The sequence below is a fragment of the Pinus tabuliformis genome, chromosome 9, assembly GCF_031772625.1.
Source record: "Pinus tabuliformis cultivar Carrire ecotype Pingquan chromosome 9, CPIR1, whole genome shotgun sequence".
Classification (NCBI taxonomy): Eukaryota; Viridiplantae; Streptophyta; class Pinopsida; order Pinales; family Pinaceae; genus Pinus; species Pinus tabuliformis.
The window spans coordinates 281,512,214-281,536,753 of NC_142307.1; the positions used below are offsets into that span (position 1 = coordinate 281,512,214).

General features: G+C 38.4%; 1 protein-coding gene across 1 annotated transcript; it reads right to left on the reverse strand.

The window, feature by feature from the left end:
• Positions 1-1,485: 1,485 nt before the first annotated feature.
• LOC149148269 (uncharacterized) lies at positions 1,486-2,598 on the reverse strand. The gene has a single exon (XM_089442127.1). The coding sequence runs from the start codon at positions 2,596-2,598 to the stop codon at positions 1,486-1,488; it is 1,113 nt and encodes a 370-aa protein (XP_089298253.1).
• Between the last annotated feature and the right edge of the window lie 21,942 nt (positions 2,599-24,540).

Below are 24,540 nucleotides of genomic sequence, written 5' to 3' on the forward strand. Positions count from 1 at the left end.
TCCTGCCCAAGTATTTCTTTTGGATTGTGGCGCTCCATGAACCCTCTCCATAAATCCCTCTCCACAATGACTTACATAATAGAGCCTTTCCGAAAGTCCGTAAGTCCAGCAGACCCCACCCTCCCATGCTCTTCGGCAAAGAGATATCAGAAAATTTTGAGAGATGGAATTTCCTTTTTCCCGCTTGGCCTCCCCATATAAAATTCGCAGTTAGCCTATTCATTTTTTGGATAATGCTCGCAGGAAGAAAAAATAGATGGGCCCAGTATACTGCCAATTGATTTAACACTGATTGCGCCAAGATCACCCTTCCAGCCAGAGAAAGACACCTGTATTCCCAAACTGAAATCTTCTTGTAGTATCTATCTAGAATCCATTGCCAATCTGTCTTTGAATATCCATTTGCTTTCATTTGGAAACCCAAATATTTAATTCCGAGTCTGATGGATTGCGTCTCAACTCCGAAAAGAGCTGATAACCAATCAACTGCTTCCTGACTAATATCATTGTGGTAAATTATTGACTTCTCCCTGTTTATTTGCAATCCTGTAGCCTTTTGAAAATTTTTAAGGATATCATAAAAACACAACCAAGTGAGCCTACATAACATTCCGAACAAGATAACATCATCCACAAATAGGCTACGTGAGATTGAAGAATTCCTGCAGATTTTAGTGCATGGCACCTGTTTTTCTTGACAGCTTTGTTGATATGGAGGCTAAGCGAATTCATGGCCAAGATAAATAAAAGGGGCGATAGGGGACAGCCTTGGCGAAGACCCCTGGCCGCAAGGAAATAAGAAGATGGAATCCCATTGATAATGATCGCATAGTTCACCTTTTCGACACAAGCCATGATCCAGTTAATCATGTTGGCTCTTAAACCAATCTTTGCCAGTAAACACCTGATGAAGCCCCAGTCAAGGCATTCATATGCCTTTCGAAGATCAATCTTGAAAATGACATCATCCCTTTTTTTTGAGTGTATGGCAAACATGCCTTCTTGAGTATTAGCAACCGCATCCAGAATATTTCTTCCCTTTAAAAAGCCATGCTGATCCTTTGTTAAGAAATTTGAAAGAGTTTCTTTGATTCTTTCTGCAATGATTTTTGAGATGATTTTGAAAGAGATGTTACAAAGTGAAATCGGTCTGAAATCCAAGAAAGATTCTGCTTCTCCCTTTTTTGGAATGAGTGCTATATGAGTGGAGGAAGTTTTCCGATTGATACTGCCAGACATCCTGGATCCTTCCACCATCCTTAATAGATCACATTTGATAAGCTCGAAAAAGTGTATTAAGAATTCTATCGTCCAGCCGTCTGGACCTGGGCATTTGTCCCTTTTAAAAGATTTCATGGTTGATAAAAGTTCCTCCTCAATTACTGGCTGGAAAATTTGGTCATTTAATTCCTCATCAAACATCTGAGGGAACAGTTCTATGCCCCACAAAATATCTTGAAACCTGCAGACTTTAGATCTCTTGTACTAATTTTCAAAGAATCTCACGGCCTCGTTTGAGATATCATGTTGAGAGTATAAGAAACCTCCTCTTCCATCACTTATTTTCCAAATAGAATTCTTTTTCCATCTGGAGCTCACATATTTATGAAAAAAATTTGTATTCTTGTCCCCCTCCTTAAGCCAGATCGCCCTGCTCTTCAATCTCCAAAAAATTTCCTCCTGTTCTAAAATTTTAAGTTTTTTCTTTTGAAGCTCCCTTATCCGGCATCTCATCTTGAAAGATAGGGGATGGAAAGCCATGGAACTCGATGCGCTATCTAACTCTATTTGAACTTCTCGGAGAGCCTTTCTGTTCATTTGCATTTTCTTGAATTGCCACTCCTTAACCGCCTTTCGAATGGAATCCATTTTATCCCTGAAGGTCATTAAAGATGGAAAAGTTTTTTTAGACGATAACTCATTCCAGGATTTTATTATCATATCATTAAACTCTGGATCCTCCAGACATGATCTGTTGAATTTGAATGAGTAGCCTTTCCTAAAACCCTTTTCTCTCCAACCTAACAGAATCGGTCTGTGATCAGATATGAACACATTCTCAGTCAATGAGAACGGCATGCCCATCTCATCAATTAAACTATCATGAAGAATAAATCTATCGAGCCTCTTAGCTATATAAGCCTTCTCGACTCTTCCATTTTCCCACGTCGGAAGCATTTTGTGAGGGAGGATATCAACTAAATTCCTACTTAAGAGTTCATTTTTTATTCTATCACCAAGGGGATCCTTTTTCTTGCTGATGCCCCATATTTCATCCATATTTAAAGTGACATTAAGATCCCCTGCAATCAGCAAAAATTCAATGTCAAAAATTTCTGAAGCGAACAGTTTCTCCCAGAAAGGCAATCTGTTCTTGTAGGGCACATATATATTCAAAATGTTTATTGGACATTTACGCCCCCTAATTTGTGCCGAGATGAGGATGCATGCCAGACATCTATATGTTTTTTCTTTGATCCAATCAGGATCCCAAAACATCGCTAAGCCTCCAGAAAGGCCGTTAGCTTCCAAAGCAATTCTGTGCCATGATGGAAACATCTTCCTGAAATAGGAAATTGCAGCACAAGAGGCATGCATGGTCTCTTGAATTAAAATGATTTTGGGACTTGCTGAGAGGAAAAGATTCTTTAAAGCCAAAAAATTTTGGTCTGCCCCCAGACCTCTTATGTTCATGGATATGATAAAATTCATTTGGGAGACTTTCCGGCCATGCTTGCTCTAAGAGGCCTTTCTTCTGTCATATCAATGATAGGAACATCTATAAGAGATAGGTTACGAACTCCCCTGCCTGCTCCATCAACCCTTCCCCTGAAATGTCTACTGCCCCTGTTGTTCTTTCTCCTCACCATAATGTTACTTGCAGAATTTGGGCTTATTTGAGGAGAGCATTGTTTTCCAGGTTTATGAATGGTTAACGGCCTAAGCTCCAATGATTTCTTATTTAAAAGATGGTCTAAGTCATTTCCAATCGAGTTTGTGGGCGAGGATATAGGAGAATTTATAAGGGTGGCCGTAATCATAATCTCTTTCCCTTTTCCACGTGGAGATTTTTTCTTGTTCGGAGACGATGATGAGGATGGGATGACTTTGATCTCCCTATTGGTGGATATAAAGGGATGCGGTACTGAGGGAGGAAGAGGAATTTCATGATCAGAGGCCGGCTCCAGAGGGGGCATTGAAGGAGAGGCCAGCTCCAGAGGGGGAATTGAAGGAGAGACCGACTCCAGAGGGGGCATAGAAGGAGAGATGGCTTCCAAAGGTATTGGAATTTTGAAAGGCGATGGAGAAAGCTGATTATTTTCATATGTAGCTCTTCGCTGATCATCGAGCGCTAATGGTGACAGGCTCTTTGCGGATGTTAAAATCTTTGTGCTTAGGGAGGGGGATTTTATCCTGTAATATTTTTCCGCACACTGAGGGATGCCGTGATGCTTTCGGTTTCTTAAGGGGCGTCGCAAGCAGTTCTTGATTAAATGTCTAGTCCGGTGGCAAGCTGAACATCTAAAGGGGATTCCCCAAAAGTCCAACCTCTGACTGATTTTTAAATCCTTCCAGAAAATATCGATATGATCCGGGAATCCTCCTCTGTAGGCTTTATCTATGAGAATCCAGGCCACTCGTTTATCTTTCTCACCTAAGCATCTCGGATCGACATAAACACATCTTCCAATGGCGTTTCCTATCTCTTCTAGAGTTTCTTTTGACCATAACTCCAGGGGAAGGTCGAGCAACTTGACCCATATCAAGTTGTTGGAGGGGGTATTTTTTAACGGGTTATAACCCATATACCATCTGTGTAACGCCAGAAAACTTCTTCCAAAGACCCACTGCTGGTTTAGGATGATTTCCAGGTTGTAAGAACTTAGGAAATGAAAGCAGTACCACTCCTTTAATAATCTGGCTATAATAGGAACATAGCCTATCAGGGGCTTCCATTGCTTCTCGAGCCAGCTTCTCATCTCGGAGTCTTCCATCTCCGGGAAATGCCACCGGCCGACCAGCGCATTATCCCGGAGGCTTTCTATGCGGTCCGTCAAATAAACACTTTCAATTTTAATAGCCGCGGGGGGCGAAACAGTTTTAACAAGTTTCAAATTTTTTTGAGTATAGTTCATGGATTCGCCGAATGACTTTCCTTTTAGCTTGTTTTCAGTTTGACTGTCTTCTCGGAAAGGCCTTGTCTTCACCCTATCAAAGCCACCCATGTCATCTTGTGGGACCGATGGACGAATCAACATGTCATCCAGAGTGGAGCGCCATTCATTTGACAGCTTGGCGTTATCGTGTAAAGATTCCGCCTGAATGGCCGCATGGACCATGGCTTCCATGGCAGATGAGTCGGACGGGAGCTCCATTCTTACATAGCCCACCTAACTTTTAACTCGGGTGTACTATAAAATCCAAAAGGATATATGTCGGACACTGCAATACTGAGATGGCAGACGAGTATTGAATAAAATACCTGGGGGAGGACGGTTCAACACGGGTCATTCTAGGTTCTTCTGACAGAAGGACTAACAAAAGAAGCCTCGGGAAGCAAAAGGCTCTTTATCCGAAAGGGGAGATGTCATTTAGAAGCCTAACTGTCCATCAATTTAAAGAAAGATGACGATACTATGATTTGGGATTTGACAGTAAAGAAGGATTTTTTGAAATATGACGGCTTCCTTTATTTCCGACTTTAAGTTCTTGTCCCATACAGGATTAAATTTCCTGCAAGACATAAGATATGTATCTATAGAGGCTCTACCCGAGGATGTCCTGGAAAGTCACTTTAGAGATAAAGCTTGTACCTCAAGACGGAAACCAACATCCCGGAGAAATACCCGGACCAGAAAAACTAGAGGGATCAGACCGGTGTCAATATAGCGCCAAAAACTCAGCTTAGCCTAACTGTCCATCAATTTAAAGAAAGATGACGTTACTATGATCTGGGATTTGACAACAAAGAAGGATTTTTTGAAATATGACCACTTCCTTTATTTCCGACTTTAAGTTCTTGTCCCATACAGGATTAAATTTCCTGCAAGACATAAGATATGTATCTATAGAGGCTCTGCCCAAGGATGTCTTGGAAAGTCATTTTAGAGTTAAAGCTTGTACCTCAAGACGGAAACCGGCATCCCGGAGAAATATCTGGACCGGAAAAACCAGAGGGATCAGACCGGTGTCAATGTAGTGTCAAAAACTCAGCCTAGCTTCCAGATAACTTCCTTATTTTGGCTTGAGCTAGTCCGAAGTCATAGGATATGGTGCCCTGGAGCCGCAAACATGCCGAGTGCAGGGTGCAAAAGGTGGACGAAGAAAATCACCATAACCAAAAGGAAACCACAATCAACCTCATAGGAATATCAGCTAAAAGGCGAGATAAAGCATAAATAAGGGGCCTCCAGATGCCGAGAGTAAAAACACCACTGCGTAAGGAGTACGCAGGGAAGAGTGAAAAGGAATCGCAGAATAAGCTTTCCTCCTGGTTTGAAAAAGGATTCGCAGAATAAGCTTTTCTCCTGGTATGGAAGAGGTTCAAACAGAATGTCGGCCAGGAGAAAGGGAGGCGTAGCTTGGCCAAGGTCATGCAGAGTTTCTTTTGATAGATGTCAGTGAAAATGCAGGATGGAGGTCACGCATGCTTGGAAACTCTTTAGGAGTAGGATGTTGAACTGAGACGAGGCTTGAACAGGCCTTTAACAACATGCATTGGATGATATCTCGCATTACGCACCTGTTATTAGCTTATAGGCCGATAGACCTCCAATCAATCTCTGGTTGGATTCCGCTACCCGCACACCTCCACTCGACAACCCGGAAATTTTTGTATGTTATCATTAGTTGTTTGCAACTCACTGATCCCATAGGAAAACGAAAGGACAAAGCAATTTGCATACTCTGATTTTCTAAAATTTTGGTTTGCATCATAATGATTCTATATAAAAGGCTCACAATTCCGTATAAAGTAAAGCGAAAGCCATGCTATTTATTCTGCTGTCAAGATAAAGTGAAAATTTACCGATAAATATATAGTGACAAATATAGTGATACCTAAAACATATTGGATGTTATTCCACTGGTCATCCTCCAAAAACAAATTTGGAAAATTTTGAAATTATAATATTGGTAGAGTTAATAAATTTGGAAAATTCTGAAATTATAATATTGGTAGAGTTTGAGTAATAAATGAAATAATCTTTTGATTTGAGTTTGATGATATAAGATTTAGCTGGATTGTGAATTTTTGTTATTTAAAATGTGATTTTGAAATATATAAATGAATAAAAAAAACTAGAATTCTGAATTTTGAATTTTGCACATGAGTGCACGGTTCAGCGGTCGGGGCAGTCGGCTTACCTGCACCCCGCCTGTGCCTCTATTGTGTTGTTGCGTGGCAACCTATATGTTACTTCATGATTGTATATTGGCATAGTATATCAGTGTATGTTGATGGATGTGATGGATGTCAGCGGTATATATGTAAAATAATTGTACATTGGGCCTAATATAAAGTTTCTTCAGGGGACTAGCCACCCCCATTTTTAACAAGGGAGCCACTGTCGTAGCGGCAGTCCCTGCCGGGGCTAGCTGTACATGAATGCCAATCATCTCCAGTGTATTAAAAAACAAAAAATAAGTGTGGTTTGTAATATTAAGTTAAGTCTCACAATTTCATTGAAAGTAGAACAACTATATTCTAACCAACAGCCTTGAAGCAGCCATAAATGTCTTTAGAAAATGGAAGATTATATAAGAGCTTGTCAAGCACGAGCAACTACTAATGTGTTAGTCAACTACTAATGCGTTTGTCATTAGGCTTTGAATGAAAAATGGAATTATTGACAAAAGTTCATGTCGGTATTCGCAACCAATATGCATGGTAAAGTACTAACTAATTTTCAAGACTTGCAACTCTCGCTTTAATAGATAATTAGTCAAAGTTTACTTGCAAGATTAAAAGGCATATAAGCCACCACTCCTCATCTCCATCCTTGTGAGTTAGACTCCATCCTTGTGAGTTAGAGGAATACTCGATAAAAGATAAAAGATACTTTGCTAGGCTTCAACCCTTAACTCTTCAACTTGATCAACGCTCTTGCTTTATCAGGTTGACTTAAATTAGATCGATGGACTACCTGGTTGGGTACATGCACTAAGTGTTGTTGGAAAGAAAATATAGAACACCTCCTCAATTGCAGTTTTGAATCTTGCCAAAACTCAGGTTAAGGGAGGATGAGGCTAATCCTCTCAAGTCGAATCCACAAAGGTAATCGAGAATCCATTTATTTTTTGTTTTCCTTTTCTTTTCCAGTTCTCAACTCAAAATTAAAGAAACGTGTCTTAAGTGGGCTTCACATATACACTAATACATGAATTCCATTCGATTGTAATTTTATTTGGTTATAAGTAAATAGAAAAAGAGAAGTTCTATTAAGCAGATCTGTTGAATCGTCTTCCTACCGAAATGGCCATCTAGCCTTTCAACCAGCAATCACTCTACTGGTTACCATTTGTGGGATCTCAAGTGTCCGCTACCCATTTGCACCCGCTTTGAAGGGAGGAAATAGACCTAGTTTGTTACAGGGAGGTGTTCAAACCCCGCTACCCATTTGCACCCGCTTTGAAGGGAGGAAATAGACCTAGTTTGTTACAGGGAGGTGTTCAAACCCCTGCCATTAAATTAGCTCGATTCTTACATCCAACTGCCTTTCTAATTATTTTTTGTTTGTAAGGAAAGTTAGTTTTGTAAATTTGCACGCTTTCAATTCATTCTTTTTGTTTATCTTTTCTATGTTATGTCTACAGTAAGTTGTTTGGCTTCTACAAAATTCCCTCGAAGTGCAGTCATAGAAATTAAGATACCTATCCACCGAAGGCTCTTTTGGATCCTCCAGTGTAGCTACAACGCTTGATCAATGCAACCCCTTTGATTGCTCTACACTGAACTAGTTCGAATATTTAACTCGTACAAAAGCAAGGGACAATTCGTCAAATTAAGAGTAAGTATATTACCAAAAATCATTGTTAATATAAAGCATTTAATAAACTAATGATAATAATGATTTTTAAAATATTTAATTAAGTAAAGATCCATTCACATGCTAATGACAAGGTTAAAGTAAAATTTAATTTATCATTTTAAAAACATAATTCTTAAAAACAATGTAACTTCTGCTTACACATGTTTTTCAATGCACTGGCATTGATAAAATCCATCTGTCTTGACGCTGCAATCATTTCCATGCATCTTCTACTACGGTATTTCCTACGCATGTTCGCCCTGTGTGTCACCTCAACTTTAACACCTCTCAGTGCCTTTTTAATCTGGTTTTCATTAAGCCCCACAAATTTGGATTAGTTAGGAGCACATTCACCACATTTTCTAAAACCTTTTTAGTAAGAACTAAATCTTTGAATACTTCCAATTGCACGTTGCCAGTCCAAATTGTAGCACAAGGCTAAGTGAAGCCCTCTGTAGAAATAAGATACCTTTATACGATCAGCATCAGACAATGGCCTTGATACTATATCCCTATTCAAAAGTTGTGCCACAAAATCAATTACGGGCAACGGTTCAATGAAAGCGGTTGAGGACATATCTGCAGCATAAATTAGCAGGGGCACACTGTCAATAGGTCTTACAAGCAGGTAGCTAATTAAAGAGACAGAAGAGAGAAACGTACACTAATATCCAAATAAAAAATATACATACCAATGTTGAGCGACAAACCCATTTGAGTGGGTTTGATACTATGGTAAAATCCACGGCAGCTCTCTAAGCCCTCCCCAAGCTGTTTCCTCGTTCCTAAATGAGGGGAATAGAAGGATATCCCAACCAGCCAATACCTGAAATACAAAATTAGATCAAAAACTATTACGCTGACTCTCTCTTTTTCCATAACAAACGATGCTATTTAATCTCAACATACCTATGTGTCGGCAATTCGCGCAGAACAATATCGAGAACCTGTAGATCTTCCTGGGGTGCATCTGCCTGCCTCCCTGATAAAAATTGACCTAAATGGTGTAGATCAGCCCGAGCTTCAGACTCAATAACAACCTTGAAGTTCCGTTCTCTTCTGTGAAAATTTTCAATTAAATATGCTTAGTTACTGCGCTCTGTGAATATGGAGATTACTATTGTTGAATAATCTTAAAGAAACAATAATCTTCTACCATGATAATTCATCATATATTTTGACAGTATAATATGTCTACGACAATATCAATTTTGAGAATACCTTTGGCCACCCATACCATCATCCTCGTCAACAAGATTACACATTTGATGAGCTTGAATATCATTGTTCAGTGAGCTACATTTTATAACTGAGAGAGAATACCTGATACCTATGTCTCATTTAGCATCAGGTCGCTTTGTCTCATTTAGAGGCAGGTCTCCTAGCCTGGGTTATGCCTCCTTCAAATATTCATGGTTTGAACCCCACATGCCATGTCATCACAGCGCCCTCAAATAATTATGCTGATAATTCAGTTCGAATTTCACAGTTTTTTGAAATAATCGCTGAATCAATCAACCAAAGTTAATTTGAAGGTGTACCCAATGGAGATGGGGAAACCCCCGGCGAAAGTGCTCTGCGTGAATGGTGGGAATGGAGATTAAAGCTATGCATAATATTCTCCATCTTTACAGGTAATTCCATTAACCCTAGTATCCCATAGTTAAATCTTACCTCAAAATCCTATAATTTAAGGTTATTAACTTTTGATTCCAACGGCGTGCAGCTAAAGATGGTTCTGGCCTGTAAATGCTTTCTATAGCATGCAATCTCCCACAACGTTAGACCTGCCATAACCGCCTGTGAGGTAGCATGCACATTCCTTATAGTGGACTTCCGATGTGCAACGGTCTAATACTCTTCTCGCGGTGGAAACCATGGCCAACTCTATCAACATTCCATTTCTATCATTCTTCCATTAGCCTGCAGGCTCTCACAAGTCAGTGAAGGAGATCGTACTACGTATATTCATTTAATTTCCTGCCATGAAATCCAGTTATGAAGATGTTATATTAATCTCTTTGAATTCTAGGTTCCTGCTAACCTTGAGGACAAAAATTCTCTAGCCTGGAATGCACTTCACAGTTCAAGAGACAATACAATGCAATACAATGCACTTCACGCTCTGAAAATCTATCTTCAAGCTTTGAAAAGCTTTCTTGCAGAGCGACAATACAATTCAAACCTGCCCAACCATGGTAGGTGTGGGTGTTAGGTGTTGAGGCAGCAGAGAAGTGATGCAGGTGTTGAGCGCAAACGAGGCAGCAATTGAAACCACGGCAGGTGTTGAGCCCAAACTAGGCAGGTGTTGGACGGCAGATGATGCCTCCATAATTTTGTATATAAACAAAAAGTTCATGCATCCTTATCTTTGTATAAAAAAGATGACATTAAATGTTTCAGGGTAATGCTAACTTGAAAGTTAGCATTAGTTCAAATCCATAAATGTTTTAAAGTCTTCAGTGCACGTTATCCTAACTTTTAATTACAATCACAGAAATCATACATTATTTCAGGCAATAAGAGGTGCAAACTGAAACTTTGGCTAAAATTTTGGTTGATCCAATAATTTTAATAAAACTTTGGCGTACTTTGGATAAGATAAGATTGCATCAAATTTTTTGCATTGGGCAACGTGAAGGCTGCAATAAGACCTCAATTGTTTGCGGAACCAAAAACTTTGGGTAAAATTTTGTTGAATAAAATTGGGAGCATCAAACTTAGGTTAAAAGGTCAAAAAACCGAAAAAAAAACCAGTGAAAGTATCAAGTAATGGTAGGTCAACAATCGATCGATCGCTATTAGTCCCAGGCAGGGACTAAACCAGGCAGGGACTAAAAAAGAATTCTATAAATTAAATACTTAGAATTTTTTTTACCAAATTTTAGATAAAATTAAAAATGTAAAAGACTATTTTATTATAATATTAACACAGTTAATAAATGAAATGGTTTTTTTGTCTTGAATCTGACAATATAATTTTGAGTGAAATTGTGATTTTAGATAAAATTAAAAAATGTAAAAGACTATTTTATTATAATACTAACACAGTTAATAAATGAAATGGTTTATATAATTTTGAATAAAATTGTGATTTTTTATTATTTAAAATATAATTTTAAATATATAAATAAATCTAAAAAACCAAAATTATATAAATTAAACACTTTAAACTCATAATTCTTAAAAATATTTATCAAATTTTAAATAAAATTAAAAAAAATAAAATTATTTTATTATTAATAACTTATAATTCTCGAAAATCTTTACCAATTTTAAATAAAATTAAAAATTAAAAATTATTTTATTATTAATTAAACTAGAGATATATTATCCTTTTTTATACTGTATTCACATTATAAATTAATATTTTTATTTTTTCATAAATTATATAATCTAAGTCAATATTAGAATACATGATTATATTTAACTTTCAAGAAAAAGTCATGATGCTTGATACTAAAATGAAAGTGATCGCATTAAAAGCAAGTGGAAAATTCGTTGCGTGCGTGGATTTAAAGTGAAATTTATGATATTTATTCTACATGTCACGCTCTCTGTAAAGTGAATGGGTTCACATTTATAAATTAATATTTTATTTTTTATCACGAATTAAATAAATTATTGTATTGACTTTTAAGGGAAAATGGTGATCCTTTGGTAAAGCGAAAGTGTGCACGTTTATAATTTTTTTTTTAATCATGTATTAAATAAATGTATTGATTTTAAGAGAAAATTTGTGATGCTCAAACGGGGAGGTATAAAGACATGAAGGCTTGATTAAACTATTGGGAGATCAACGAAAATGATGCATTGCAAAACATTAATATTATTAAAGATATTGTTACTTCTAAATTCAAAGAAAAAATGTGGTGTGAGAAAGATTTAGCGGCTAAAAGAAAATTAAGTTATTATAAGAAGGTCATCAACCCCACCCTAGAAGTTCAAAAGTATCTCTCTATTTTAGCTAGCTCAAAGAAGAAAATTAATATAACAAAGATTAAAACGAATTCTCATGAGCTCCATAGTGAAACAGGTCGTTGGGCAGTTCCTGAAACACCATGGATGGAAAAGATCTGCCATCTATGTGAGAATAGGAACATCGAGGATGAAAACCACTTCCTTTTAGAGTGCCCCGCGTACAACCACATTAGATCTTAGTTTCATAATCTTTGTCGCAATACTGACCTTCCTAGCCTTTTACAATGTCAAAATTATAGTGAGCTCGAGAGGCTTCTCTCCAAGCTTTTTGAGCATAGGAATAAAATCTTAAATCAAACTAAATAATTTGTTTCTTTAGGTCCGATAGACCAAAGTTTGATCTCAGTGGACGTTAACCATCATCATCATCATCATTTTATAATATTATGAGCATTGAGAGGATAAAATATAAATTTAAAATGATTATATATTTAAATTAAAAAAAAATACCATATTTTATTTCAGAAAATTTAGAAGATTGAAGGTGTCTATTTTAAAGTTTATATATATATATATATATATCTATATATATATATATATATATATATATATATATATATATATATATAATAACTTTAATTTTCGCGTGTTTTATTTTTCTATTTAATTTTTATCACTGGGCTAGGTATTAAGGTGGTTAAGGAATGATTTCAATCCAAGTGATGGTTACAAGAATCCTTTTAATACAATAATCTAGATTATCATTAACTATTATCTATATCTACTTAGTATGATAATAACTCATATGGTAATTGATGGTTTAGACATTGGGCAAAACTATATTGTGGATATCTCAATTATGTGTCTCATTCTATAAATGGATCAAATGCATGCAAGGAACTTCGTGTGCTTTGTAAACATCATACCGCATTTTCTCTCTCTCCCTTTATATCTATCTAGAGCACATATTCCCATCGGTATCATCCACGAGGTTTAAGAAACCAAACAAAGTGATCTCCTCCTCTTCTTCTTGAATTCAACCACAACAAAGCCAAAGTTTAAGGTGTATTTCATCTAACTTCTACGAGCCACAACATCGTTGTGACATGTTGCACATTGTGTTGTCATTGATGACAACAAGATGTCATTGATGTCAAAGGGGATGTCTAAGACGTCATCAACATCATTCACAATGCTTAAGGAAGCAATATGGTAGTTAGATCTCTTACAGGTTCTCATCAAGCAAAGTGAACAGTGCCTAAAGTTATTTGAGTTTTTGATGCATTTGTGGTGCCCTAATGATCCTATAAACAACACTATTGCACAAGTCTCATTGATTCCTTTCCAACGGGGTATCCCGCTGATCCAAGATCTTTTACTTATGGATGCATCAGAATTACATGAAACAGAGCTTGTTAACCATGGAACTTAAAAGCACATAAAACAATGTGGAAATAACACAATAAGCAAGAAACCATGACACAAAGGTTTGATTATGGAGTTCGTTCAATTTGGACTACGTCTCCAGTCCCTGCTCAATAGTGGGGAGGCCTTCTTTCAAATTTTTTTTTAACACGATCGGATATTGATTATATTGCAAAAAAAGAGAGAAGCAAACTCCTATTACATTCGATGGGGTTTGGATTCAAGTAGAAATATGAAAATGGGAGTGCAGTCCCTATTTCTAAGCTTGAATCTAGTATTCTATGTATTCCTTTGACTAGCTTGGCATATTGCCTTACATACTGTCCTAGAAGTAAAATGAACTTGCAATGCATTTAAAATTAAATGATTTCTCAATACTAGTTGACTAACTTCTCCTGTTGAGAGTGGTGCTTCTTGCTTTGCTGAGTGGTGTTTTCCCCTTGTTGGCTCTGAGTGATTGACTTGATATAGGCTATGGCTTCCTCAAGATGCTTGCATTTGTTTTTGAGCTCTATTATTTTGGCTTGCTGATTATCTATATCTCTTTGTTTATAGATGTTCCCTATTTTCATTTCCGACCTGAGATCCTTGAGTGCTTCGTTGAACCTGCCTATCATAAACTTATTTGCCTTGCATGTTGGGCATCCATCATTTTTTTCCACTCTTTCTATAGGATTGCACTCCATTTTGATCCTCTGACTTGCTATATTTTTTGTAATTTTTATATTCCTCCTGTATGTGCTCTTGCTGGTCTTACTGCCATTTTTAGTATACCTTCTACTGAAATTCTTTTGCTCTGCTTCGCTGTCCTTGGAATAGGAATTTGACCTGTTGCAACCTGTTACCACCCAATAGAGACTAATACACAACAGCGCCCAATCTGGCAAAGAGGAGATGCTCTGAACTTGATTTGAAGAGATACTCTGTAGCCAATTTAAAGGAATGTCTGCTGAGATATTTTCGGAGGCTAAATGTACAATGAAGAAAACACTATGAGAAGACAAATGGGTCCGAGGGAGGTGATGAAGGTTTCGAGAAGAGGGAGACACACTGATAGATTGACACAGAGGAATGGAGACATAGAGCAGAATGCTATGTCATTTCAAGGGTGGGATACACAGGGAGCTATTGAGAGCGATATGCTTGTTGGGGGAAACGAGATTGCAAGTCTTGTTACCGTGTTTGGAGATGGCTAAAAGAGTAGTGGAGATATCGCAGAGGGGCGACGAATGACACAGGTGTATGAAAATGCCTAACTGAGAGAATGCTTCACTGGTAGCTTGGCATAGGAGACTGAAAACATGTAGCTGGGAACTTTTGCTATTCAAGGGAGAGTTACATAGGCTAGCATTGAGATTACTAAGCCTGTTAATGAACGTGAGGATACAATTCCTGTTGCAGTGTTTGAATATGGGCATTCGATTGCGATTTATGAACTCATATTTTTCTTGAAACTTGACACTAATATGACAAATATCAGCTCGATTCGGGCAGAGAATATTTTTATCTTCCTTGGCTTGCGGGCTTTGGGTGGTGTTAGATTTGATTTGGATTTGCTGATTATACTCCTGTAGGTGCCCATTGAGTGCATCTGCTAACAAATCTACCTTTTGATCTTTTGGTGTACTCTCATTGTTGTTTTGATTTTCCTCAAACTTTTTTCCATTTTTTTCTCTTTCTTCATGAAGAATGTAATAGATTATGGTATGGAGCTGCAATATATTTCGTTGTTTTCCTTGATGCTTCCTGCTTCTCTTTCTGTTGCCTTATTAGTGAGGTTATCAGCCTTTTTATTATGTTCTCTTAAGACATGTTTGAAGCTGACCCTTCCTAATCCTTTTAGATTCAATCTTATCCTCTTATATTCTGTTCATCACTGAATTATTGGGTTTTTTACTTTTGATCATTGCTTCAATAACAATTGCAGAGTCTCCTATTATTATAGGATCTCGAATTGCTTTTTTTGTAATATCCTTGAGCCTAATAGAAGACTATAGGCTTCGGCTTTGTTATTTGTGGTTTCTCTTAGGCCCCATTTGTAGGTGATGATCTCTTTCCCATCTGGATCACTTATCGCTCCTCCTGCTCCTGCTTTCACTGGGTTGTTTTTTGATGCCCCATCGAAAAAAAGACTGAATCTATTTTATTTTTTTCTCCACTCTTCAAGTTCTTTTTCACTCATCCTTAGTTTCCAATTTCTTGCTGTAGGAGCTTTCTTTGGTCCTGCTTTCCCAGTGTTTTCCAATATAGATTTCCCAATCCAATCTCTCTCCTCTTGCTGAAGATTGTTGTGATCCACTGCTGCCATCCCTTTAGTGTTTAAAGTTTCTGAGACTAAACCCCATGTTTTTGATAAGATTTTACTTGTTCTTGACTTTTGGTCTTTGAAGATGCTTTTATTTCTAGTTAACCAAATCTGCCAACACAACACTGCTGGAAGGCATTTCCAGAGCCTGATTATTGTAGCCTTATTTTTTGTAGAGTAGGGGTAATTCTTCTCCCATTCTATATAAAACTCTGAGAAAGTGTTTGTGAAGTTTAAATTGATTTCCAGCGGGCTTGAAATCTGCTTCCAGCATTCTCTGGCTATCCTACATTCCAAGAAGAGATGTTGAATGGACTCTTCCTCTATCAAGCACATGGAGCACCTGGAGGGACCCTGAATTCCTTTTTTTTAAAGTTTTCAGTAGTTAGTATTTTTCCCATGAGAAGAGTCCATATAAATGCTTTTATTTTATGGAGACATTCATTTTTCCAAACCACTTTCCAAAGGCTACATTCCTGATGGTTTTGCTGATCTTGAAGTGCTTTGTACCCTGTTTTAACCGTGTATCCTCCTCCACTTGGATCCCAAACATAGTCGTCCTCTTCCTCGATGCTTATGGGCACTGCCTCTTTGAGGTGATGCTTTAATTTCTCCCATTGTCCTTTTAAGTTTAAGGGGATTGTTGTGATTTTCCACTCATGCCAAGTTTGTTGTTCCCATGCTGAAATTGAATGAAGAGTGTTCAGCCCTCTTTCTGCCATCCATCTTTGTATGCCAAGGAGGTCCAGTTGAAGGTTTAGAGGCTCTTTTCCCATTATTCTGTCATCCCAAATTGACACCGATTTCCCATTTCTTGGAGTTTTAGATATATGATTCCTGATTGAGGGGATTATTTTCTTTACAAGTTTCCAAACTTGCGTGCAAGGCCTCACAGGAATGATGTTTGTCAATAACTTTGTTATGGTTTGATTCAAGTATTTTGTGGTGAGGGCTTTTTTCCACCAACTTTCCCTTCCGGATATCATTCTCCATATTATTTTCATCTCTAGTGCAATGTTCATTAAGCCTGGAAAATGAATGGATAGACCTCCCTGTTCATATGGTAGTGTGACTTGATCCCACTTTATCAGGCTGAACTTTTTGTTCTCTTTCTTTCCTCCATGCTAGAGAAAGCTTCTTATGATTATTTCCATTTGCTTGTGAGCACTTTCCGAAGCCAAAATAATCGCGTACTGATATATTAGGAGATCTGAAAGTAGTGCCTTAATTATAATCACCATGCCTGCCATATTGGGCCACATCATACCCCACTTTTGTATTTTGTCTTTCATTTTCTAAACATGTTTGCTCCATAGTTTAGCTTTCACATTCTCCTTGGCTATTGGAAGTCCTAGGTAGGTGAAGTGCGTCCATCTTGCTTGTGTTGGAATCTCAAGGATTTGTGAGATGCTCTGCATTATTCTTGGAGGAGTGTTCCAACCATATATTCTACATTTCGAGTTGTTTAAAAGCCCTCCAGATACCTGAAGAAATTCATCGAGGGCTATTTTAAATCTTCTTGTTATTATACTTGATGCCCCTCCCAATAAAAGGGTGTCATCAGCAAAAAGAGAATGATTGATATTTTTTATTCCTTTTGCAATTTGGATACCTGTGACTTTTTTCTTTTCTTTTCTTTGATTTTCTAATGCCACACTTAGCATTTCAGCCATTATAATATATAGAAATAGTGATAGAGGACATCCTTGTATCAACCCTCTTGAGCTCTGAAAGAAGTTGTTGGGTCTTCCATTTATTAGAGGCGCTATCCAAGGGATCGAGATGCAAGCCTATATGGTGTCTATTATGTCTTGAGAGAACCCAAATTTTGTAAGAACTGTTGTTAGATATGTGTGGCTAACTCTATCAAAAGCATTTGCCATGTCTAGATTTATAATAATTCCTTTCTGTTTCCTTTGAATGCCAGTATGGATAGCTTCCTGAACAATAATCACATTGTCAATTATTTGCCGGTTAGGGACAAAACCACCCTGATTTTCATAGATTACTTCAGGGAGAACTCTCTTGATTCTATTGGCTATTATTTTTGTGATAATTTTGTAGGAGGAGTTGTAGAGAGATATTGGTCTATATCTGTTGAAAGTTGTTGGATTGGAATCCTTTGGTATTAGAGCCAGATAAGATGATTTGGTATTTCCTCCTTTTTTTTTGAATACATTTTTTTATCATTCTTAGGAAATATTTTTTTATGACATTCCAGTGCTGCCTATAAAAGGTGATTGTGAACCCATCTGGCCCCAGGGCCTTGTCTGGATGAAGACTCCATATTTTTGCCAACACTTCTTCTTCAAAGATTTCTTTGTTTATTTCTGAATTTTGTTCATCACTTTTTTTTTTGATGTGGAGAAGAAAATCCTCGTGATCTACTCGTTGTTCATTTGTTGTTAATAGATCTTTGAAGTGGTTATGGGATGCTTTTTTTAATTCCTCCACTCCCTTTATTTCTTGCCCATCCACTTTAATTTGGTCTATCTGATTTCTAGCTCTTCTAATTTTCATTATGTTGTGAAAGAAGACAATATTTTTGTCCCTAGCTTTCAGCCAAAGGCATCTGGATTTCAATCTGAGCTCTTCTTCTTCCTTTCTATTTTGTCTGTATATTTCCCAAAATAATCCATTTTCTTTCAAGTAGTCCTACTTATCCTCCTCTTTGTTTTCCTTTTCTTCTTGCATGTTGTCCATTTTTTTTTGCAGCGCTATTTTCCTTTCTTTTTTTTTTAATTTCATTCTCTCTTGCCCATATTTTTAGCTTTATTCTCAGATTTTTTAATTTTGTTTCCCATACATAATGGGGTGATCCTATAATGTTTTGTGCCCATCCCTCTTTGATTTGAATTCTGAATTCTTCATTGTTGTCCCAGATTGAGTTGTATCTAAAAGGAAGAGGATCTTGATTTTCCGTTTTTCCCAGAATGAGTGCTATTGGTTTATGATCCGAAGTTGTTGTATGTATAATTTGGAATTTGATAGAGGTGTATTTAGATGCTATGTTTTATTGAACTAAAATTCTATCCAACCTCTCCTTTATATTACTATTACCCACTCTCTTATTGCTCCATGTGTATTTCCCATTGCCTAGTGGGGTGTCAATTAAATTGTGCTGCTCCATTATTTCTTCTAGGGCTTCTCTTGATGGGTCCACATGATAAGTCCCTCCAAATTTTTATTCTATCTTTATAACCAAGTTTAGATCACCTCCCAAAATTATTTTCCCAATTTGACCTTCTGTTAGATCTTCTTTTACTGAGTTCCAACATTGTTCTTTTTCTTTATAATGATTTGGAGCATATATGTTGATGAGGTTGTAATTTTCCTTTGTGCTGAGATCCTTTAAATGGGTTTTGATCCAATGCTTACCGATTTTTTGATTTGTCATTTCCCATTTCCCTTTTTTCCAAAGGGTGCAAATTCCTTCTGAGGCTCCTGTTGCCTCAAGTGCTAGTCCTTCATAACTTTTTAATTTTTGTATCATTTTTCCAGTTTCTTGACTATTTTTTTTGGTCTCCTGAATCATGAAATGTCCGGAACTTCTTTCATTAGGATGTCTCTTGCTGCATTTTGATGCAGGAGCATCAACGAACCAAGTCAAAATCGAATTTTGGAACCTTCCAATGGAGAATGCGTGGCATGAGGACGAGATTTCCTCCAAATCTGATTGAATTTGTTTGTAATTTGTTATTTTATGTAGATTTTGAGGGATGTGAGCGAATATAGGGATTGATCGGATCTCACTTGATCTGATCCGTATTGCGTTACTCTATTTAACTGTAAGTGTGAGTGCATAGAAGGAGAGGCCTGACATCAATGTAAGACCTGGTAGAGGGCCGCCACTCCATGGGGCATATGTAATAATTTTTTCTGTAAATTCCAGTTTGTTGAATAATTGATTGAAGTGTGGTGTGGATGCATTGTTCTGGTGCATAAATTCTCTTATGACTGTGTATCGGCATTCTGGACCCTATTTGGGTATTAATTTTTGTTTATGTGTTCTTATTGATACTCACAGTCGATTAGCGTTAAGAGTTAATACTAAGATTAAACGCTAAACCTTTGTTTAAGCGTCTTTCTTAAAGGTTTTGTATTTAGCACGTGGGTAGTATTTGGCAAGTGGTAAGCGGTATCTCGCGCGCCCTAAACGTTGGAAATGGTATTTCTAAATTTCACGCGATTAACCTTAGCATGTGACACGTAGCACGAGAAAAACACTTTTCTCGCGCGCTCTCAACCTGATATCGGTCTTGCAAGATTTCACACGAGATTTCGCGATAGCCGTTGGACTAAGCATGATTGATCGACGGTGGAGATAGGCCGGGCTAGTTGGCATGTGATACAACGCGATAGCTGTTAGATCAGAAGGGGGGAAATCAACGATGCAGATTTAAGCGCCTAACAAAGGAAAAGTCAAAGAAGTCCGCTGATTGAAATGCTTCCGATGTATATGTGGGCCCATAACCCACAGGTCCGCGTATTGATTTCAGGATGCAGCTTATGCTATCATCATTTTGGTATCAGAGCGGAATAAGATTCTGCATACAATTGAAAGAGGTGCAAATATGTTGAAGATTGGTAAGCGTATGGTCTTTATATTTTTGTGCAGGTAACAACAGAGGAAGGTGAGAAGATTTGCAGCAGGCTAGAGCAAGGAGTGCTCATATGGTTCCAGAGGAGAGAACCAAAGAGATGCCAAAAGACTGAGCTCAGAAGAGAGAAGCTTAGTGAGGTATCATGTAGCAGGGACGACTTGCTACTACAGAGGTTTTGTTGCAGCTCACGAATGTTGTTATGAAGACTAGAGGCATATGACCAGGAGGTCATAAAAATTTTGTAACTCGGAAGTCTGATGCAGGAGCATCAACGAACCAAGTCAAAATCGAATTTTGGAACCTTCCAATGGAGAATGCATGGCATGAGGACGAGATTTCCTCCAAATCTGATTGAGTTTGTTTGTAATTTGTTATTTTACATAGATTTTGAGGGATGTGAGCGAAGATAGGGATTGATCGGATCTAACTTGATCCAATCCATATTGTGTTACTCTATTTAACTGTAAGTGTGAGTGCGTAGAAGGAGAGGCCCAACATCAATGTAAGACCTGGTAGAGGGCCGCCACTCCATGGGGCATATGTAATAATTTTTCTATAAATTCCAGTTTGTTGAATAATTTATTGAAGTGTGGCGTGGATGCATTGTTCTGGTGCATAAATTCTCTTATGACTATGTATTGGCGTTCTGGACCCTAATCGGGTATTAATTTATGTTTATGTGTTCTTATTGATAATCAAAGTCGATTAGCGTTAAGAGTTAATACTGAGATTAAAACCTAAACCTTTGTTTAAGCATCTTTCTTAAAGGTTTTGTATTTAGCACGTGGGTAGTATTTGGCAAGTGGTAAGCGGTATCTTGCGAACCCTAAAGGCTGGAAATGGTATCTCTAAATTTCACGTGATTAACCTTAGCGTGCCACACATAGCATGAGAAAACCACTTTTCTCGTGCACTCTGAACCTGATATAGGTCGTGCAAGATTTCACGTGAGATTGCGCGATAGCTATTGGATTGAGCGGGATTGATCGACAGTGGAGATCGACCGGGCTAGTTGGCCTGTGATACGACGCGATAACCGTTAGATCAGAAGGGAGGAAATCAACGACGCAGATTGAAGCGCCTGACAAAGTGAAAAGTCAAAGAAGTCCGCTGATTGAAATGCTTCCAATGTATACGTGGGCCAATAACCCACAGGTCCGTGTATTGATTTCAGGATGCAGCTTATGCTGTCATCACATTTACTTTGCAGGTTGTACCCAGACCACGACTGTTCTAAGAGACCACTATCATTATTTATTAATTTGTTGGTGCACAATGCCCTTCCCTCTCTGCTGATTTCTCTCACTATTTCCTGTGTTTTTCCCAAAGAAGGAGTCCATTGGTTGTTGAGTGCCTAGAGCCATCTCTTTGGTAGCTACTTCTTCCTTTATTTCCTTGTTAGATTTTTTGCCTGCTTTTTTTTGGTGTTCATTGATTTGTAGAGTCTCTTTGGATTGGTTTCTAGTTAAGATACGGTCCACTGATGGGGGGGGGGGGGGAGGGGGAGCGAGGGTTTGAAGGGATGGAGGACAAGATAAGGGGGTTATGGGAATGTGATGGGGATCGGGGTGAGGGAGGATCTGGGGTGTCTTCCAATGGCCTAAAGGGGTTTGAATTTGTGAGGTGTGGGGGGGGGGGTGAGGGAGGATCTGGGGTGTCTTCCAATGGCCTGAAGGGGTTTGAATTTGTGAGGGTGGGGGGGGGGGGTAGTGGAAGGAGATGGTAAAGAAGTTTCATTTGATACTTGGGGCTGTGAAGATGGGGGGGAGGTTGCTTGTTGGCGGGTTTCTTCCTTTTTACTTGCTCCCATTTATTTTCCTGTTCCTCAACACTTTCACTTTATTTTTTTTTAAGAACATCTATTTGCAAAATGACCATATTCGTGACATACCTTGCATTTGAATGGGATATGTTCATAATCTAGCTGCTGTATATGCGTCCATTGGTTGACCTTGATATTTTTCGCTTCTGGGAGCCCTTTTCCTAGATCGACTTCCACGCATATTCTAGAACATGCATGCATATTGTCCTTCGGTTCACATCTATCTATATATTTCCCTACTGCATTTCCTATGGCCCTTACTGACTCATCTCCCCAGCAATGTAGAGGGAGATGAGGTAACCTGATCCATATTGACACTACACTTGGCACATCCATTTCAGGATCGAAGTCTGGGGTCCATTGACTTAAGCATAGTCCTCTGGTATCCATGAAATATGGGCCATTTCTGAAGATTAGATCTCTGTCTTCCTTTGTTTGAAAATGAAAGGTGTAGTATCCTCTTCCGCAGAGCCTTATTGATATTTTCCCATTGATGCTTAAGCTCGAGTTTCTTTTGACCCATCTTTGAACTAATTTGGGAGATGGCCATAGCCCAGTGAACTGTCCAACTAGACCATGTTCAGCAAGAGACAACGCTACTCTGCGAGGAAGAGCAGGAGGAAGGGAGATTTCTAGAATATCATCGAGCTTTTGAACAAACTTGTTTACTGTTGGCCCAATTCTTGGAGGTCCTATCGCAACTATAAGAGAGGCAAACACATCAACTGCTTCTTCATTTCCTTGGAGTTGATCTGAAGGTGGATCGCCCTCATATGGGGGATCCATTAGCTCTGAGATCTCAGTAGCAGGAGGCTGCTGAGTGGCGGCTGTGTGCAAAGAGGGAACCCGCTAGGTTACGCAAGGTAGTAGCAGGCTCGCGTGCACATTTTTTAATTCCAATAGATCTTGTTTGTCGGGAGGCCTTCTTTCATTAAGTGGCATAAAAAGAGATAAAAGTACGAGCAACATTCATTTACAATCCATATACCTCCAAGCCAGAAGATGGATGAAGAATGGAGAGCTCAGCTTCAAAAAGAAATAGTACCACCGAAATCCTGGCAAAAAAAATCGTGCAAATACGCCTATCCTAACACCCAATTCGGATAATCGATCTTTCTGCACCCTCTCAAAACCTCCCTGTTGCTCAAGGCAAGGTTCCAGCCCCTGCTGCCAGGTTGGGTTGCTGTTGCGTACAATGTTTTGAATTATCGGCTAGTCTCCCCCTTCTTCTTGTGTGGACCATCCCATATATATAACTTGATCGACTGACTCTTCAATTTCGGGTAGTTCAAAACAAATGACAAATTTTAGCGGGCCGACATTTCCAACAGAGATTCTTGGGCCGTGAATAGTATGCATGTAACAAAACTTGTTTAAACATAGAAAAATATTTTTAACATCGTTTTCACATGAATCTGTGTATTCCCTGAATCCCAACGTCTTTATCGGCGCTGATAACCCATCGACGCAAATCGCAATCGGTGGGAATCGAATGCTGGTACTCTATGCGACTGCTTCCCTTTGTGAACTGCGATTGTGATATCACAAATCACAATCTAATCCTGCGATTGCGATATATCGCATCACAACCTGGATTGCTCCCGGGGCCGATTCTTTAAGCATTTCCCCTTTTGCAATCAGCAAAATGCAGGACCAATGGTGCCCTGCCACTTGGCACTTCCCCATTCGCTGAAAAGTTCTGCCCTGTCATCTTCTCATGCCACTTGTCTAAGTCAAACCTAACTTTGACTTGCTCTAACTTCTTCATATGAGCTTGGATTTGAGTGTCGTTCACACCATTGGAATTAGGATGACGAACAATTCGATCCGATGCTAAGTTTATAGAGTTTTTGCCACTTTGAGTTTTGAGCCTTTTTACTATGCAACTGGTACTTTTTAAAGATCCACTTGGATCACCCGCACTATAAAACTCTTCCCAGGTGAAAAGTTATGACCATTTGAAAATCAACGTTAGTTGAAGGCCCAAACTATAGGGCAAAAACCCAAAGTATTAATACATTAAAGAGTGTGCACCTTTGGGACACATCCATCGTCCATTGACCTAGTCAATGACGTATCTCAACAAAACATGCATGACATTTAACCTCATTAAAGATCATGCATCTTTCATAGATCAGACACACTTGACAATGAAGTAGAGATTGAAAAGTGGATGATACAACAACTTGCACGACAGTTAATAAGCCCCTAACCCACCACTGTGGTACTACAGAGTGATGCATGGCGAGCTTGGAGTGGATCAGATTGATGACTGGGTAGACACATGGGAAGCCAAGAGTGGCTCACGTTGATGATGGAACGACACATGGCAGACACATGGTGAGCTAGGAGTGGCTCACATTGATGATTGTGCAGACACATGGCAAGTCAGGAGTGGTTCATGTTGATGACTATATTAACACATGGTAGAAA

What these genes read in the sequence shown, in the direction of transcription:
- LOC149148269 (XM_089442127.1), bottom strand. Translation starts at nt 2,598, where the DNA reads ATGCATGCCTCTTGTGCTGCAATTTCCTATTTCAGGAAGATGTTTCCA.